Source organism: Carcharhinus amblyrhynchos, chromosome 3 (genome assembly GCF_965287045.1).
Source record: "Carcharhinus amblyrhynchos chromosome 3, sCarAmb.v2.hapA, whole genome shotgun sequence".
NCBI lineage: Eukaryota > Metazoa > Chordata > Chondrichthyes > Carcharhiniformes > Carcharhinidae > Carcharhinus > Carcharhinus amblyrhynchos.
The window spans coordinates 77,822,291-77,842,542 of NC_137326.1; the positions used below are offsets into that span (position 1 = coordinate 77,822,291).

A 20,252-nucleotide genomic window follows, 5' to 3' on the forward strand; every position below is an offset into this window, starting at 1 on the left:
CTCAAAAAGGACAGCAGGACTAGAGGGCACAGCCTCACGATAAAGGGGTGGGGGGGGGGGGGGCAGTTTAGAACGGAGTTGAGGAGGAACTTCTTCACTCAAAGGGTGGTGAATCTCTGGAATTCTCTGAAGTGGTGGAGGCTATCTCACTAAATATATTTAAGTCACGGGTAGATAGGTTTTTGACAGACAAGGGAATTAAGGGTTATGGGGAGAAAGCGGGAAAGTGGAACTGATCCACTTCAGATCAGCCATGATCTTATTGAATGGCGGGGCAGGCTCAAAGGGCTAGATGGCCTACCCCTGCTCCTATTTCTTATGTTCTTATGTTCTTAGGATCAAGCGAAGAAGGAGTGCTTCTATCACCTCCACAAGCTGATGTTCTGCCATGGTCGTTGCCCTCTTCCCTATCCTAAATCTGCAATCTCTCTCAGACTCCCCTGCACCTCCCTTCTGACTGCCAGTCTGACCCCTCATCACCAATCCCTGAACATTCCTGGTTGCCAGGGGATCGCTCCAACAGTCCTAGGTTTGGCCTTCTACCCAATGACATTACTGCCTGGCACCTGGCCAGCCTGTTAATTTGACTGGCTGCTTGATGAGAAATGTAATTTAATAATAAGGTCCTGTCATTAAACTCGAACTTCTACTGGCCCAGGATCTTCCCTCCTCAAACGTGCTCTCCCACTCCCTTCCCACCTCTCTCCCCCTCATAAGTAGCGAGGCATGAGACTCTCACAAACACACTCTTACCGGAAATTTCCTTGGAGTTAAAGAACAAAGGAAAGTACAGCACAGGAACAGATTCTTTGGCCTTCAAAGCCCGTGTTGATCATGATTCCCTAACTAAACTAAAAAACCCTTCTGCCCTTACTCAGACCGTATCCCTCTATTCCATCCCTATGTACCCATTTAGATACCTCTTAAACGTTGCTAATGTGTCTGCTTCCACCACCTCCTCTGGCAGAGCATTCCAGACACCCATTATTCTCTGTATGAAAAAACTTCCCTGCATGTCTTCCTTAAACTTTCTCCTTCTCACCTTGAACCTGTGCCCCCTTGTAATTGATACTTCCACCCTGGGAAAAAGTCTCTGACTATCCACCCTCTCTATGCCTCTCATAATTTTGTAGACCTCTATCAGGTCTCCCATCAGCCTCCATCTTTCTAGTGAAAACAGTTCTAGTTTATTCAGCCTCTCCTCATAGTCAACACCCTCAAAACCAAGCAATATACTGGTGAACCTTCTTTGCACTCTCTCCAAAGCTTCCATGTCCTTCTGGTAGTGTGGCAACCAGACTTGCATGCAATGCTCCAAATGTGGCCGAACCAAGGTTTTATATAGCTGTAACATGATTTACCAACTCTTGTACTCAATCCTCCAACTGATAAAGGCAAGCATGCCAGATGCCTCCTTTATCACCTTGGCCACCTGTGTTGTCACTTTTAGAGAACTGTGGACCTGCATGCCCAGATCCCTTTGTATGTTAATGTTTCTAAGGGTTCTACCATTTACAGTATAATTCACACCATTTGATCCTCTAAAATACATTACCTCACATTTGTCTGGATTAAACTCCATCTGCCATTTCAGTGCCCAAATTTCCAGTATCCTCTGACAATCCCCGGCACTATCAGCAACTCCACCAATCTTCATGTCATCTGCAAGCTTACTAATCAGAGCACCTTAGTTTTCCTCCAGATCATTTCTATATACTACAAACAACCAAGATCCCTGTGGAACATCACTAACTACAGATCTTCATTCTGAAAAACAGCTTTCCACCACTCCTCTTTGTCTTCTGTGACCAAGCCAGTTTTGTATCCATCTAGCCAGCTCACACCGAATCCCATGTACCAGCTTACCATGTGGGCTCTTGTCAAACACGTTATTAAAGTCCAGATATACTACATTTGCAGCCCTTTCCTCATCAATTATCTTTGTCACCGCTTCAAAAAAACTTAATCAGTTGGTGAGACATGACCTTCCCCATACAAAACATGCTGTCTGTCACTAATTAGTCCATTTTCTTTCAAATGTGCATTTATCAGTCTATTTTCTTCTAAATATGCATATATTTGCACTCACTTTCCCATGATTGCTTCACCAGAGAGGGGCTGCAAAGTTCTAGCTGAACACATAAGGAGGATTCTGCTGCACTTACTGCAAAACAGGAATGATTCTCAATAAATTCCCAACTCTTGTTCCGTAATGTCTAATCAAGTTACTCAGAATTATTTTCTATCCTAGAAAATTTCTGCAACATTCCTACAACATTTAGTTTTATTAGCACTCTAGAATATAAATTATCCTCAGTTATTTTCTGAGAATTCCATCGTCTATTTGTGGACAATCAACACAGGTATTTTTTTCTTCCTCAACACATACTTATAGTATTATTTAGGAAGAGTTATTGCATCAGCCTCTTTGTGTCCTAGAAGCCATTGAAACTCTACAGTACAGAAATGAGGCAATTCGGCCCATTCAGTCTTCATTGAATCTCTGATCGAGAATTCTATCTAGACCCACTTCTCCTGCCCTATCTCTGTAACCCCGTGTATTGATCATGGCTAATCCATCTAGCCTGAACATCTTTGGATAGTGTCCAAAGATGGATTCTGTGATGGATGGATGGATTCTGTCTGCAACTCTGGAACACCACAGCAGTGGGTGGGAGGAGGATCAACAGCTGGACCTTCCAGATTCAATGTCCTGGAGCGGGTCTAACTTCCAACCTTAATGTTCTAGGGGATCCACCTTCTGATGTCAAAGTGCTCTTGGAGATCTACCTGCATTTTCAGGAGGTCCACCTTTTTTTCTTCAATACTTGGTCAGTGATGTTGGGCGTCTTTTCCATTTAGCACCTGAACACAACAGTGAATGACATGATATCCAGGCTTCCCAGGCCACTGAGTAAGGCATGAAACATAATTAATGAAGCCAGAGCTGGAAGATTTGGCATGTTTTCTCACCAGCGTCCGCAACAGAAAACATTCCATGTTCCATCACAGCACTGAGTCTCAAAATGGGAGCCTTCCACCCTCTGTCTTGTTTACTCATAAAAATACAACCACTGGGAGCAGTTAATTACAAGCAATAGGCCAGGACAACAGAGACCAAAGTAAGGAATGCATTGCTAGACATTCAGGCATCTCAAAACTAATTGTCCCAGCAAACTGCACCTACTGTGAACAAAGGAAAGTGGTTATCCCAAGAACCTTAACATCAGTGCCCAGCTTGCGCTGGCAATGAGGACAATCAAATAATCAAATCAAGTGAGAAAAGAGGGATTGTGTCATCAGGCAAGCAGGCATCAGGACAGCCCTGCAAATGGCAGAAGGATCAATATAAGAGGAGAATACCCTGGAGACCGGGTCTGCAGTTGGGAATGGGTGGTCTAGTTAACCATCGAAGACATGGAGAGACAGGACAATGTCAGAATAACCAATTGACAAAGCCCTCTCTGAGGCAAACTCAAAATGTTCGATGAGAACATTGTTGCATTGTTAAAATTGCTGAGCAATCAATAAGAGGATCACTGTGTTTCACCAGAATTCTTTGTTTTAGGTGGTTCACTATTGCCTGGAGTAAGGGCTAAATCTAAACTCATTTTAAAATCCATATGAAGAGATGTCCAGTCATCTTGACTCGAAAAGTTGGCTCTATTCTCTCTCCACAGATGCTGTCAGACCTGGTAAGTTTCTCCAGCATTTTCTGTTTTTGTTTCAGATTCCAGCATCAGCAGTATTTTACCTTTATCCTATAATATCCAATTTGTTATAATCTGCCTAAAATTTGTTAAAAAGGCTACCTGGGGGATGGTACTATTCTCTGGCGGTTACTTTCCTTCAGAAAAAGTTAGATCAGTTCTTTAGACCCACTTAAATATCTATGAGGCCTGTCTTTCTCAACCTTAGAGTGATCATCTGATGAGTATGTCTAATCTGGAAAAGTCCCAACAAGGGGCTCGGATTATAGTCCGCTTCCAGACCTCATCAAGATTGATCCTGGACAATGAATGAGGTCTCAGCCAAGACTGAAGCCTTCCGCAGATAAACAATCAGGGGAAGAGGAGGTCTTCACTGGACCTCCTCCCTCCAAATGATATTAGTGGGCCCATTCCCATTAGGCCTATTTTCAGGGTCCAACCAGCAGTTCCAGGGACAAGGAATCAGTGGCAGAGAAGTGGGAAATGTGGCTGCAACTGGCCCCTATTCCTAATCACGTGCATCTAGCAAGTAAGTGGTACTAGCAGGACATGGTGAAGGGAATCTTAAGTCACATGGGTGGTTTTGATTGTGTGATGCTGCTCCTAACCAATCTTGTCTTTTTTCCCCTAGTATCCTTTCCAAAACTGGGCTGTGGGAAAAAATCCAGTTTTCGTGGAGGTACGCTTCTATCTTTCCATCAGCTCTGGCTACTGGTTGAATGTGTATTATGCTTGCTCTCTGCTGATTAGCTGATTTTCCACATAAACATCCAGCTGGTCATGTGTTGTGTGCACACATATATGATTTAAAAATACTTCCAACATATTATACAATATTCACAGTTTTGTTCGCTCTTGAACGGAACACAGTATAAGGTTACCCATCAGCTAAAATCCCATGTTAAACCACAGGCAGTAATTGCATAAAAAATAAAATGTTACAGTTAAGGTGTCATCCAAAGCACCCAAAATAAAATTCCAGTGGTTTAGAATAATTAGTCTATAAAAGGTGAATCAATAATGGTAAATAAGTAAATAATAGATGAACTGAACAGGCATTTTGCATCGGACTTCACTGTAGAAGTTTTAAGTAACATGGCAGAAAAGCTGTAAATCAGGAAACGGAAGGGAGGGAAGAACTTAGGAAAATTACAATCACCAGGGAACTGGTATTTAGCAAATTGTTGGAACTGCGGGTTAACAGATCCCTGAGCCCTGATGGACTTTATCCTAGGGTCTTAAAAAAAGTGGCTAGTGAGATAGTTGATATGCTGGTTTTAATTTTCCTAAATTAACTCGGTTCGGGGAAAGTTCCATTAGACTGGAAAATGGCAAACGTAAAATTCATTATTCATAGAGGGTGGAAGAGGGTTTTTAACCAGCAAAGCTTTGGAAGAGGCTTTTACTCTACCAGTCTGCCATTGAACTATTGTTCTTTTTAGGTTTAATCAGAAATTATTCAACATTAAACAGATAATTAGATGAACAAACACGATGGTCACTAGCCCATACCTTGCTGTGAAATACCTCAATCCGTTTTCTGCAGTGTTCACACTCCTGAATGAGTTTGTCAGGTAAGAGCTGGTCTCTCAGATATTCCACGGAAAGCAGTGGAAGGCGAACCAGCTCAAAGAGCTCAGGAAGGAAGCAACTCCTTTCCGCCTCATCATATCGTATCCACCTGAGGAGAGCCTGGACCAGGTTCTGCTCCTCTTGGACCTGCAACAGCTCTGCACCAAGATAGCCCAGGAGCCGCTCGTTGTCCAGCAACAGGAACTCTTCACTTTGGGACACTGCCTCAAAGTTCTCCAGGAGAAAGGAACGCGCCTTGGCCATGACCTCTGGACAGCCATACAGTTCCCCAAACTCATAGATCCCCAGACAGTTTGTGGAGTCAATCTGCTGCTGGAGATAGCGGCTGCACACTTTTTGGACAGTGCTGAACTGCAGCAGGTTGGCGGTCTGAGTGAGGATCTCCACATTCTGCTGGTTAATGATCAGCTTCCCCGTGTAGGCAAAGTCAATCAGCATCTCCATCACTGTGGGATCTACCTCCTTAACCTCCACCCGTGCCGAGATGCTCTCAACAAAGTCCCCCGTGAACATGGCATGGAAATAGATGCTGCAAAGCGCCAGGACGCTCCGATGACAGGGGAATTCCTGGCCACCCACCAGCAGGGTGACATCAGAGAGTTTGGGATTTGAGCGCAGGGATCGGAGACCCTCCAGCAAACTCTGAGGGTGAGATGGGAGACAGAAGTTAAAGTCATCCACATTCCGCACCATTGTGCTTGGTTGTTTCAGGAAATCCGCTGCCTTTCAGAGATACATCAGAACAATCGGTTGCAAAGCTGAACCTGGATGAAAGCACAAAAATTCATTTTACAGATTGAAGATGTGATTCCTCCAAGTTTGGTCTATTTGAAGGGTGGCCGAGAAGACGTCCCAAGTTTCATGGAATCACAGAATCCTACAGTGCAGAAGGAGACCATTTGGCCCATCGAGTCTACACTGACCACAATCCCACCGAGGCCCAATCCCCATAACCCCATGCATTTACCCGAGCTAATCTCTCTGACACTAAGGGGCAGATTAGCATGGCCATCCCACTAACTCGTGCATCTTTGGACTGTTTCATCTGTGCTATTAACTGATTTCAGCTGGAACAGCATTTAGGACACTACAGCTGTGGCTCAGTTGACATCTCTCTCAACTCGGAATCAGATCAATCTGGGTTTGAGTCCCACTCCAGAAATTAAACACCAATTCCAGGCTGTCAGTGAGACATTTAAACCAAGGCCCCAGCTATCCTGTCACCTGGATTTGAAAGGTCCCATGGCACTAAAATAAAGCAGAGAACAGGAGTTCTCCACAGTGTGCTCACCAATATTTATCTATCAATCAACGCAGAACAGATTACCTGCTCATTATCACATTGATGTTTTTGGGAATATCCTGTGTACAATTTAACTGGCAATGCTCCATTATAACAGTGACTTATCCTTAAAAAATACTTCACTGGCTGTAAAGCAGTTTGGTGTTGCCAATGGTCCAAAATGCAATAGTAACAGATTGAGCTTTAATTTTGTATTTCATTTCCAAACTGGAGAGTTCTTGTGTATGAAGAGGATTAAGTAATTCCAATCAGACCACAGCAGGTTGGATGAGTGCAGAATCAATGTCAACAATGATGCTTTCCACATAATTAAAAGCACAAGAACACACTGTGTAAGGTCACATCCAAATGATAGGCATGTACACGATGTACTAGAGGACAGATGGCACAACAGTGATCAGTTACCATGACATTTCAGAGCACTGCTTCAGAACTTACATGTTACAGAAAAGCTGGCTATTGGGCATCCCAACAGAGACTGCCCTGTCTCACAGGGTTCCTATATGCAGCCAATCTCACTGCAGCTTATTTTATGTATGCAATCTGATTTGAAGCAAAGTATAGTGAGAACACATTGAGTGATGAAACCAGATCCTGAAGGGCAGAGGAAAGGGGAAATTCTAACACAACGCTTAGGCCTAGCTGGTTACTGACCATAAATTACTGCTTATACTCGGTACCTTTCATCACACAATGGCTAAGGCTATCAACTCTTCTGAAATATTCTGCCCTATAATGAGCTGCTGTATTTTGTGATTTCTCACTCTATGCAGAAGAAAGAGTAACTCTTTAACCTTCCAAATCCTTCTGTTTCCCTTTGACACAATGCTTCAAACTTACCCCAGTTCTTCAGTTGGCTTCTTGTAATCTTAAAAAACTCAATTCAACAACTAAGTTAAAGACTTGATTTAAAGTAACACAGAAGACTTGTACAGGAGCTGAGTTCGGGAGGCTAGTGCGGATTTTGTATCTTCACATATGCTGTCATGCTCCTCCTGCGTGCAGCTATATTTAACCTCTCTGGAGACACAGCACTGCCCTGGCTATCTGCCTTTCTGTCCAGCCACCTGTTATTAAAGCAACACTACAGTCAAAGAATATTATTGAACACTGACAGATAGTCTCAAGAATTTATTTTGACATATATTGTGGCAAATGCAGTTTTACTTTGCCAGATTAGCCTCCTGTCATCTAGGCTAGTGACTGTCCTTCATTCCACTCAATGATCATGGCACCAGGCAATCTTAATTCATGCTGACACTATAGTTAAGAAGGCCCACCAATACCTCTATTTTCTCAGAGAAATAGGAAATTTGGCATGTCCTGCTACGACTCTCACTAACTTTTACAGATGTACCATAGAGAGAGTATTCTTTCTGCTTACATCACAGCTTGGTATGGCTCTTGCTCTGTCCAAGACTACAAGGAACTACAAAAGATCGTGAATGTACTCAATCAATCGTGCAAACCAGCCTGCCACCCATTGACACTGTCTACATTTCCCACTGCCTCAGAAAAACAGCTAGCATAATTAAGGACCCCAAGCACCCTTGACATACTCTATTCCATTTCTTCCATTGGGAAAAAGATACAAAAGTCTGAGATCACGTACCAACCAAATCAAAAACAGCTTCTTCTCTGCTGCCATCAGACTTTTGAATGGACCTACCTCGCACTAAGTTGATCTTTCTCTACACCTTAGCAATGACCATAACACTACATTCTATCCTTTCTTTAGCGTATAGTCACTGCACAGAAACATATGGATACCCAATTGGAGGAGGAGATGTTAGGTGGGACGATCAAAGGTTTGTTCAAAGAGGCTTTTAATACAAGTCTTAAGGGAGATGAGGAAGGAGTGAGGCTGAGGAGTTTAATGAGAGAATATGGAGTACAGTGCCATGAAGCTGAAGGCATAGCCACCTGTTATCAGCCAGAAGTGGGGAGGTGGGGAGCATTCACAGGGAGTCAGGTCGGAGGAATGGAGAGTCAGGTATTGGGGCTGGGGGCAAAGGGTGGTTGTATGGAGCTGTATCAGGTTACGGAAAGTGGAACAGGGAAGAGAATTAAACATGGAGCTGAGAATTTTAAATTGGAAGAACTGAGGGCAGGGTGAGAAGCTAATGTGAAAACCCTAGTGACAGGTAAGGGAGTTTTGATTTCGGCTAAGATAAGGATTGCAGAGTTTAGGATGAGTTGAAGTTGACTGAGGGCAAGGGGTGGGAAACCAGCCTGGAGGGAACTGGATTAGTCAAGTGTGGAGGCAACAAAGGTATGAATTGAAGTTTAATCAGCAGCACATTGGCTGAGGCAGGGGCAGAGATGCTATAGAGTGAATATGGAATCAGATTTAAGCAGTATAAACTAAAACTGCTGTTTCCCTGGTGATTAGCCTTCATAAGACTCTTTGAGCTAGAATCTGGGATTCCCCCAATTTCTGGGCACAGGGTCACAATTTGTGGCCTGCCCTTGCCCATTCAGATTGAGGTAGACAGCATGTGAATTTGGAGCACCCACCACATTAGTATAATTGTTGTGTTGGTTTGAGTGGATTCCAGACACTACCATTTTCTTCTTAACAGTTCCAGCTGCCTCTGTGGACAGCAGGAGAGTCGAGCAACATTGCTCACAAATCACCCTTAAAAAGGAAGCTGCACTGAATGCTACTAAACAATGGCACAGTCAACACAAAAGCAGGTTAACAGATGGAGCACTGGAGACCTTTGTGATGAGGGGTGGTCATGAGGGGAGATGCTATGGTTCCAAGGGAACCAGGGTGCCCTCAAGGATCACCTTGAGAAGGGTGCAGTTTGTCAAGTAGGCCAGTTTTTTGTTCAACTGGAGCCAAGGACCTGACAGTGGTGCCACAAGGGATCCAATGGCTTCAAGTGGGTGGGCAAAGCTACTGATGGATTGCAAGCTGGTTGGTGAAGTCAAAACCAAGATAAAGAGCTTTTCTCTACTGAGAGATTTTATTGACTTTATCTGGTCTCATAGCTCTTCTCACACCCATAGTGTCCCAGTTGTCTCCTATTTATACATGGCATTAAACTGTGCTTTTCACCTGTATATCTTGACAATATAATTAACGTACCATTAACAAATGTCAATGATTGGATTTTCTCATGGCATCTCCTACCCGCCAAACTACCAACTACTCACGCTGTTCAATGCACCACAGTCACATCGCTCACTCAGCATCACACCCTGACACTAATGCCTAACATCAATATATTGCATCTCACACTTAAATATCTACCAATGCTGCCTACCTCACACCTATATCTCAGTACACACATAACAGCTGTCCAACTACACAGCTGTGACAGACACATCAACCAAACAGATGGCCACTAGCATTCTGCCCTCTCTGTCTTGCAGGACAGAATGGCACACAATAGAAAGTGAGCAGAGCAGGACTTATAGGGGACAAGAATTCATGCATCTCCAAACAATGCAGAGAAGCTGGTTCCTCTCATTATGGGACCAGCTGCAAGTGTCTATGACATCCAGTATCCCTAAGAACATTTCAGATAATGGTATGCTCTTGACTCACTGTTCTTCCCAAGTCCCAGCTCCCCTTCATCTTGTTACCTGGCATGATGAACATGTGTGACCATAGACCACTTGCTCCCCACCCCAACCCTGTTTCCTCATGCCAACCTTCTCCTGAGTTCCTGCTTTTCGACACCCAAGAACCAACCATAGGACTCCCTGGAGAAGAAAAGAAAGCAACAGTTGATCTCAGACTTGTAGACAACAATTGATATGGGCACAAGTGGCAAGGATAGAGGCAAAGGATGGTTTCTTTGCCACCACTCCAAAGGGTAAGGCTGTGGGTGAGTTCTTCTGCAAAAGGACTCAGGACCTTACCTGGGTAGCATACAGGAGAATGCTCAATGACCATGCAAGCAGAGATACTGGGTATGTTGCCAGACAGTCTCTCTGCCTCTGTCAAGGAACAGTGGCAGAGGGCATTACTCAGAGCTTGTCCTTGTCACACCTCTGTTCCATTTCCCTACCATCTTGCAAACTCAGAGACACTGACATGCTATACCCCCTCCCCCACCTGCTACAGCCTTTCTATGGACAGGTCACTTAAACCTCTATCCACCCGTGAGGATATACCCTGCAGAACATTCAGGAGCTCACCAAAACACATCACAAAAGTACTTCAGAGTGGTTTCCTGACATTTTATAACAAAGAACATTACGTTCTTTCAAAAAAAAATCACTTTACTTGGAGGGGCCTGGTCCTGGCCCATCCAGGTGCAAAATATTGGTTGTTTATAGAGTGATCTACTGTCAATGTACTACTACTTACCCTGTATGTCAATGCCTTTGTTAAGGCAATTGCCAGTTAAATATGTGTCATTGAATTCCCCATAAATCCACGACCTTCTGGCAGTGGGTTTGGGCCTGAGGCACTGCAGCCGCTGGATGTGAGGGAAAGACTGGGGAGGGGGGTGGGAAAGAGTTCCCCCGATGCCACAAGCAACAAGATGCTTTTGGTAACCGTGTGTTAGACAAACTGGGCTGGGTTTGACCAGACCTAGGAGAACGCTAAAGATTACCAAGGATTAGGCAGACTGGCCAGTTCCTGAGAACGTCTATCACTCAAGGCTGGAGCATAACCCAGTCATTAAAGGAGAATTATATCCTGCCAAATATGGCAGCAGACTCTTCCTCTGGAACTGGTGAAGAATGAAGCAATGCCACACATGGAGGCTGAAGAATTTAAATAATTTGTTTGTGATTGAACCAGATCAAGTGGGTGTTTAACAATACCTGGGGCCAGTTGTACCACAGACATCCTTCTTGATGTATACAAATATGTATGTGTTATGTATTGATATATACAAATAATGTTGAGAGAAATAAAAATATAAATAAGACAGCTGGAACAGTTTGGTATTGGGGAGCTTCTTGGGGGTCAGTAGCACTGAGGAAGTGTTATACAATAAAACTGCTTGAACATGAAAGACCTGACTAGATTGATTCTTCCACTATACTCTTTATTGTGAGTAGCATCTACTAATTTGAGGCCTGGAGCAACACGTCCAAATTAGAAATCCTGGCATTGCATCAGCCGGTGAAGCTGTGAGGGTCTTGCTGGAAACTATTAGTGGTCCTGAGGGCTTCTGGAAAGCAGCAGTCAGCTTCTATAATGCTGCCAGTGGATCCAAACAAGGGAATATTTCACCTGTTGCTCTTGCTAGCAGTAGGACAAAAGGGAGATGAGAAGTAGACGTTTATACATTAAACTGGTAGGTCCTTCAATCGGTAGATTCCCCTCACTCCCTCAATTGAGATCGCAGCAGCAATCCCCAGCCATCACCCTTACTAAGTTGAGCTTAGTCAGGGTAATGGCAGGTTATGATTTGACTTAGTGCTCCTGTGCTAAAGAAACATAATCCAGTGCTTGTATCAATATCCAGTGACTCCCACTGCAAATTACAAGCGTGTAGACTGTGGTAAGGACTGTACTGGGCTCAACTCGTCTCATGGAAGGTGAAGTCTACTCAGGGTCACAGGTTTTTTCCAGATCTTCATGTAATGAACAGACTGATTTCTGACTCACAGATCTTTGGACACATAGGACAGGGTATCCACAGGGTAGTGGGATCTTTTCTCTGCTACCACTCTCTCATCATTAAGATGTTGTGATTCAAAGCATTATGCAGCTCAATGGACAAACTGTCGCCTTTCTGAACAATTGGTAGCAAGTCACTCACAGTCATTAAAGTCAATTTTTTTTAGTTTTAAAGTTTATTTCTTAGTCACAAGTGAGGCTTCCATTAACACTGCAAGTTACTGTAAAATTCCCCTAGTCACCACAGTCTGGCACCTGTTTGGGTCAATTCACCTAACCAGCACGTCTTTCAGAATGCTGGAGGAAACCAGGGCACCCAGAAGAACCCACACAGACAAGGGGAGAATGTGCAAACTCCACACAGACAATAAACCAAGCTGGGAATCAAACCCAGGTCCCTGGCGCTATGAAGCAGCAGTGCTAACCACTGTACCACCGTGCCATTCCAATGTTTCTACATGTTAAGGAGCGCTTCATAAGAACATGAGAAATAGGAGCAGGCATTGGCCATTCAGCCCTTTGAGCCTGCTCTGTCATTCACTGAGATCATGGCTGATCTTCCACTTCAACACCATTTTCCTGTGTTTCCTGTGATCCCCGTACCCCTTGATGTTTTTAATATGTAGGAATCTATTGATCTCAATCTTGAACATACTCAATGACTGAGCCTCCAGAATCCTCTGGGGCAAAGGATTACAAAGATTCACCACCCTCTCAGTGAAGAAATTCTTCTTCATTCCTCAGTCCTAAATTACCTGTCCCTTATTAAGAGACCATTTCCCCTGGTTCTAGAACCCCCAGTCAAGGGAACCATTCTTCCTGCATCTATCCTGTCAAGCTCAGTAATAATTGAGATAATCTCTCATTCATCTAAACTACAGAGAGTAAAGGCCCAGGCTATTTGATCTTTCCTCATAGGAAATCCCTCCATCACCAAAACTAATGTGGTGAAACATCCTGCACTCCCTTTGTGGCATGCACATCTTAGGTTGCAAGGCCAAAATTGCACACAATAGTCCAGATGTGGTTTCACCAAGGCTCTATATAATTGTAGTAATATAGCTTTATTCCTACACTCAGTATCTGTTTCAATAAAGGGCCCCCATACCACCACTTTGTTTACCATTTTGTTTACCCATTTTGTTTACTAATCTCATGTTGGATCTTATCAAAAGCTATCTAAAAATTTAAAAATACAGCATCCACCGATTCCATTTATCTATTCTGCTAGTTACATCCTCAAAAAACTCCAACAGGCTGGTCAAACATGATTTCCCTTTCATAAATCCATGTTGACTCTGCTCAAACCTATCATTATTTTCTAAATGTCCTGTTATCACATCATTTATTATAGTTCCCTCTGACTGATGTTAGGCTAGCAGATCTGTAGTTGCCCGTTTTCTCTACCTCTTTTTTTAAATAGTGGGGTCACATCTGCCACTTTCAAATTTGCAGGAATCATTCTAGAGTCAATGGAATATCAAAAGGTAACCACCAATGCATCTAATATCTCTAAAGCCATCTCATTCAGCACTCTGGGTATAGATCACCAGATCCAGAAGTATCTACTTTAAGTCTGATTCATTTCTCTAGTGCTTTTTTTTTAACAAACATTAATATTTTCTGGTTCCTCACTTGCACTAGACCCTTGATTGTTCATTCTTTCTGGTAGGTTTTTAGTATGTTCTTTTGTGAAGACAGAGTGTTCACCCAGTTCAACAAAGTGGATTTTGCAGAAGCTTGTGGAGCTGGCTTCAAGAAGGGTACTAATGTTTGTTTGATGGTCCACCCATTGAATCTGGAGGATGTGAAAGAAGCAGAGCCAATGGAATTTTTCTGGCGTTCTTATGAGTTTCTGATACACAGTCCAAGAATCACTGGGTTTAACTATGATATCCCTATGATAGAACAGATAGTCAGCATTCAGCATAGAGTAGACAAAGAAAGGTCGAATGCATGAGGCACCAGAGGCCACCTGGTATTTGCGATACCCACAGCAGAGCACAAGTCCACCAATGCAGGAGTTACCAGTGCCTGGTGATGGAGATTAAAAGTGTGAGGATCATGTTGTGCAGTAATAAGTACACTTTAAATTCGATTCTAGAAAATTACTCCAAAGAGCAGACAGAACAGTAGTACAGCGGATGATGTGCAGGAAGTTACAAAAGGATCTCTTCCTGCTATTATTGGGAGATGAGGAATATTTTCAGGATTTCTCCACTTGTACTTTGTTTAATGCACCTACAATTCTGGCAAATTTATGATCGTGGAGCAGGAGAGATCCCAATCACTAGGAGGGTCCAAGCATGATAGTTGGACTCACAGACATATTTTACCATAAGTCAAAATGAGACAAAGGAGCTTGCATTTCCAACAAGGTCCATCACTGATAGCTGCCAACATGTTCGCGAAACTCACGTTAGGATTCCTTCTGAGATATTCCAAAGGGTAATTCTCTGGATAAGCTTTTTTCCCTGTCTTGTGTGGAGCTGAATCATAACAGTCAATAAAGGTTCCAGGTTTGCAGGTAGGTGGGCTGCCGGTATGGGCATTGCCCACCTGGTATTTGCGATACCCACAGCGGAGCACAAGTCCACCAATGCGAGTTACCAGTGCCTGGTGATGGAGATTAAAAGTGTGAGGATCATGTTGTGCAGTAATAAGTACACTTTAAATTCGATTCTAGAAAATTACTCCAAAGAGCAGACAGAACAGTAGTACAGCGGATGATGTGCAGGAAGTTACAAAAGGATCTCTTCCTGCTATTATTGGGAGATGAGGAATATTTTCAGGATTTCTCCACTTGTACTTTGTTTAATGCACCTACAATTCTGGCAAATTTATGATCGTGGAGCAGGAGAGATCCCAATCACTAGGAGGGTCCAAGCATGATAGTTGGACTCACAGACATATTTTACCATAAGTCAAAATGAGACAAAGGAGCTTGCATTTCCAACAAGGTCCATCACTGATAGCTGCCAACATGTTCGCGAAACTCACGTTAGGATTCCTTCTGAGATATTCCAAAGGGTAATTCTCTGGATAAGCTTTTTTCCCTGTCTTGTGTGGAGCTGAATCATAACAGTCAATAAAGGTTCCAGGTTTGCAGGTAGGTGGGCTGCCGGTATGGGCATTGCAATTGGCTCAGCCTCCACTGGGCTTTGAAGTGTTAAAAGTTAACTAGGCTGTATAATCCTGAGTAGTAATCAGTAACTCCTGAGGGAAGATATGTACGTGAGGATGCTGACAGAGAACAAGATCAGATATCACTGTAATGGCCACCTGCTTACATAAGCTGCATACAGACATGGATAATGGTCATCTGAGGCAGCGGGTAGAGCCAAGAGAAGAAAATTCTCTTAAAGGCCCTAATGCCAGTTTATTTTTACGGGGACAGGACACAAAAAGAGCATGAAAATATCCTACAGGTCTGCATGCTCTCAGGGATGAAAATTCAGAATGCCAGTCTACCATGGCAACCAGACCCTTTCTGATTCAGTGGCTCTGTTAAGTTTTTTGGTTTGCAGAGTTCAAAATAATCACACTTTTAGACTAAAAATACTGGAGCTTCATCGAGTCTGTTTCTTGTTGCTCTCCATGTAGCTAATGAACTGATAAAATTATTGCTTAGCACCTGAGTCCAGTGCAACTATAAAATGTGGTTCACTGGAAAAATTATTCACATAACCATTGTAAAAGAACATAAGAAACAGGAGCAGGAGTAGGCCACCTAGCCCTTCAAGCCTGCTCTGCCATTCAATAAGATCATGGCTGATCTGAAGTGGATCAGTTCCACTTTCCCGCTTTCTCCCCATAACCCTTAATTCCCTTGTCTATCAGAAATCTATCTACCCGTTACTTAAATATATTCAGTGAGGTAGCCTCCACCACTTCAATGGGCAGAGAATTCCAGAGATTCACCACCTTTGAGTGAAGAAGTTCCTCCTCAACTCCGTTCTAAACTGCCACCACCCCCCCCCCCCCCCCCCCCCCACTTATTTTGAGGCTGTGCCCTCTAGTTCTGCTATCCTTTCTAAGCGGGAAGAATCACTCTATCTCTACCCTATCTAGCCCCTTCATTAGTTCCTACTCTTTACAAACAAAATAACAATATAATACTATATCATCCCTTTTCCTACAAAATACATAATGCCTCTATCCAAATACAACTGTCACAATCATTTTTCTTTATAAATTAAAGAAGATTAAAATCAACTTTTATAATTAAACTGAACACCGTTAGTGTCTGTTATAGCTTGTTTTCCTTTCTAAAAATATTATTCACTGTATTGCTTCGGTAGTAGAATAGATTCAGGCTGATTTATAGTATGCAAACTTTAATAATTATATACTGAATGTCCCTGTGCTTCTTTATTTCTGTTTTGCTTTTGTTGGCATTCAGGGCCACATTACTTTTTAATTGTTAAAATGGGGTCATACTGCAAAATAATTTGGCAACACTGTACTAGTGTTCCTTCTAATTTAAAAAGGAAATGATTAATTCAGAATGTGCTTGATAGCCTACAGGAAGTCAATGGGTAAATAAGCACAGGGAGAGATTTAAGGAGGGAAATATACAGTGAGAATAACCAGCGGCTGAATCACCCAAAGTCAAATTTTCACCAACCTTGGAGGAATTCAAGAAGGGTGTTGTTTAAGAAGGGTGTTGTTTAAGAAGGGTGTTGTTTAAGAAGGGTGTTGTTTAAGAAGGGTGTTGTTTAAGAAGGGTGTTGTTTAAGAAGGGTGTTGTTTAAGAAGGGTGGCAGGCAAAAGGCGGGGAATTATAGGCCGGTTAGTTTAACGTCTGTTGTAGGTAAAATGTTAGAATCTGTCATCAAGGAGGAAATAGCAAGGCGTCTTGAGGGGAATTGCTTGATAGAGCAGACGCAGCACGGTTTCATTAAGGGGAAGTCATGTCTGACAAATTTATTGGAGTTCTATGAGGGTGTGTCTAGGGCGGTGGATAGAGGAGAGCCAGTGGATGTGGTCTTTCTGGATTTTCAGAAGGCGTTTGACAAAGTACCTCACAAGAGGTTATTGCAGAAGGTAAGGGGGCATGGAGTTGGGGGTAGGGTGTTAGTGTGGATAGAGGATTGGTTGTCAAATAGGAGGCAGAGAGTGGGGGGTAATGGGTGCTATTCGGATTGGTGGTTGGTGACTAGTGGAGTGCCCCAGGGGTCAGTGCTGGGGCCGCAGCTATTTACTATTTATATAGATGGTCTGGAGGAGGGAACCGAGTGTATGGTGTCGAAATTTGCTGATGACACCAAGATTGGTGGAACGGCAAATTGCGCGGAGGGTGTGGAGAGTCTGCAGAAGGATCTAGATAGGCTGGACGAATGGGCCAGGAACTGGCAAATGGAATTTAATGTTGGCAAGTGCAAGGTGGTCCACTTTGGTAGGAAGGACTATTACTTATGTGGCGAAAAACTGCAGCAGGCGTCGGTGCAGAGGGACCTCGGGGTCCTTGTGCATGAGTCGCAAAAACCCAGCCTGCAGGTGCAGCAGGTGGTCAGGAAGGCAAATGGGATGCTGGCCTTCATAGCGAGGGGGATTGAATATAAAAGTAGGGAGGTCTTGCTGCGGCTGTATAGGGCATTGGTGAGGCTGCAGCTGGAGTACTGTGTGCAGTTTTGGTCGCTGCACTTATGCAAGGATATATTGGCCTTGGAGGGAGTGCAGAGGAGGTTTACTAGGCTGATGCCAGAGTTGAGGGGGTTGACCTATGAGGAGAGGCTGAATAAACTAGGCTTGTACTCGTTAGAGTTTAGAAGAATGAGGGGAGATCTCATTGAGACGTATAAGATGATGAATGGGATGGATAGGATAGAGGTGGAGAGACTCTTCCCGCTCAGAAAGGACAGTAGGACTAGGGGGCACAGCCTCAAGATAAAGGGGGGGCGGTTTAGAACAGAGTTGAGGAGGAACTTCTTCACTCAAAGGGTGGTGAATCTCTGGAATTCTCTGCCCGTTGAGGTGGTGGAGGCTGCCTCGCTAAATATTTTTAAGACGCGGGTTGATGGGTTTTTGATAAGCGAGGGGATTAAGGGTTATGGGGAGAGGGCAGGAATGTGGAACTGAGCCACGACAGATCAGCCATGATCTTATTGAATGGCAGGGCAGGCTCGAAGGGCTAAATGGCCTACTCCTGCTCCTATTTCTTATGTTCTTGATTCTCTAGTCTCCCAGATGTTTGTTTCACAGCGGCAGGCGGTGGCATGCTGTTCACTGGCAGTGGGATTGTCCAGTCCCGCCGCTGTCAATAAGATTTCCCATTTATGTCACCCCATGCTGCTGCAAAACCCACAGGAAGGAGTGCACTGATAGCAGTACTGAAGAATCCCACTGGCATGAATGGAGAATTCCCCTCCATTTCTTTTCATAATTATATCTAACTTTGAACAAATATTTCTATTTCCTCTGTGCAGCCTATCCTTCTAAGTAGGCAAGAGGCAGACAACAATTTTATCACTGGATAATTATCTCTCAAACTGTATTGATCACCAGCAGTTGTAATGATCTTTGTAATTTTTATACAGTCTGGGAATCTGTAATTGAAAAATGCTTGAACAGGACTCTTACTAGTTTGCATTAATTGCAATGAGATTAACTGTAATTTTCTTGGAGAATAAAAACTATTGATCCACATGATCCATAAAGCAAGCCTTGGCTTGGTGCAGGTATAGACATGAAAATAAAAAAAACAGCAGGACAGATTTTCCAGTCACACTCGCTCCTGGACCAGAAAATTCCACCTGGGGCAAACAGACCTTTGCCTGGTCACCACCCCCTCGGTACGATTCCTGTGGCTGGCGGGATGGGAAAATTCCACTCGCTGCGTGACTGGCACACACAAAAAACTACGTGCACAAAAGAGACCTACAAGCAGAGGAGGTGAAGGCAATCTGATGTAGGCACAAAGCGAAAGCATGCAATAGACAGCTGGGGGAATGCAGAATTGTTGTGAGGAGAAGAAGCAAATCTCTCTCAGAAAGAGGTCTTACCGTGACCAGACATCCCAGTTTTGCCTGGGCGATCTTTAACCTGTCAGCAAAGGTCGCACTGCGGCACCCCTATAGTTTTCTCCCAACTGCTCAAATGTCCGGGTTGTCATTGGTGTCAGCTATGCCAGCGTCTCTCTAACCTGTATGCTCCATCAATCAGTCCCCTCCCTTTTATTACCCACCTCGCGCGACTGCTTTCCACTTACTGCCGGCTGAAAGGAAGTCGCTCGAGCTGCCCCAGCCAGTTGGAATACTGCCAGTCGTTGACCGTTAAACGGCAGCCTTTTAATGCTCCCGCGCGCGCAGAAATCCTTCCCGGCGCCCAGTTGTGAGGCAATCAGCTGCTTCAAACAGTGCATGGGTCCAGCTTGTGCTGGGACTGTATGGCTCTGAACTCTGTGGAAGAAGCACTAACCCACTTTGGAATAGCCAGATTCACGTGAGTTGGGGGACAGAATTATCGCCGGTCAGGGGGTCAAGACAATTTGGGAGGGTAAAATCAAGTCCTTAACTGCAAGTATACAGAAAGAACGACAGTAAAACATCAAGCAAAAAAAGAATTGGTCTGCAGCCATTTCGTTCTGGTCCTGGTCATCACAGCGAATCATAGTTCTCATAATTATACTTTATAATTCTAATTTGTATGAAACGCCAATGCTCCTCATCAATGCTAATTAGCTTGTAAAGTCTGAACATTTTTTGAAATTACCCCGTTTAATACAAGCAAAGTTGCAAGCAAGCAGAAGTGTAATTTTGCACTTTGTTCATCCATCCACTTTCTATTCCGCCTGAAACCTGACTCCCCAATCCCACTTGCTCCTTCAAACTTTGTGTTTTGTGTTAGGAATGTGGTTAAAAGTGGAAACCAGTGTTTTAGTTTTAAAGGGAGGATGAATGATGAGAGGAATAGGAGTCTGCACTTTTTCCCTGTGTCTGCAGGGGTTTCATCCAGGTGCTTTGGTTTCCTGCCACAGTCCAAAAGACATGCTGGTTATGTGCATTTGCCATGCTAACTTCTCCCTCAGTGTACCTGAACAGGCGCTGGAGTT

General features: G+C 43.7%; 1 protein-coding gene across 4 annotated transcripts in view; it reads right to left on the reverse strand.

The window, feature by feature from the left end:
- klhl30 (kelch-like family member 30) overlaps window positions 1–19,548 on the reverse strand; it is a 42,313-nt gene extending 22,765 nt beyond the window's left edge. For 2 of the 4 annotated variants that reach the window (XM_080186352.1, XM_080186353.1), the window contains exons 1-2: window positions 7,447–7,583; window positions 5,223–6,067 (exon numbers count right to left, since the gene is read on the reverse strand). In XM_080186352.1, coding sequence (XP_080042478.1) covers window positions 5,223–5,996 — 774 coding nt within the window. In that variant the 5' untranslated portion in view covers window positions 5,997–6,067; window positions 7,447–7,583. Of the gene's footprint in view, window positions 1–5,222; window positions 6,068–7,446; window positions 7,584–19,203; window positions 19,378–19,409 lie in introns of those variants that run through there. The other 2 variants (XM_080186355.1, XM_080186354.1) reach the window with 2 other exon arrangements.
- Window positions 19,549–20,252: the final 704 nt, after the last annotated feature.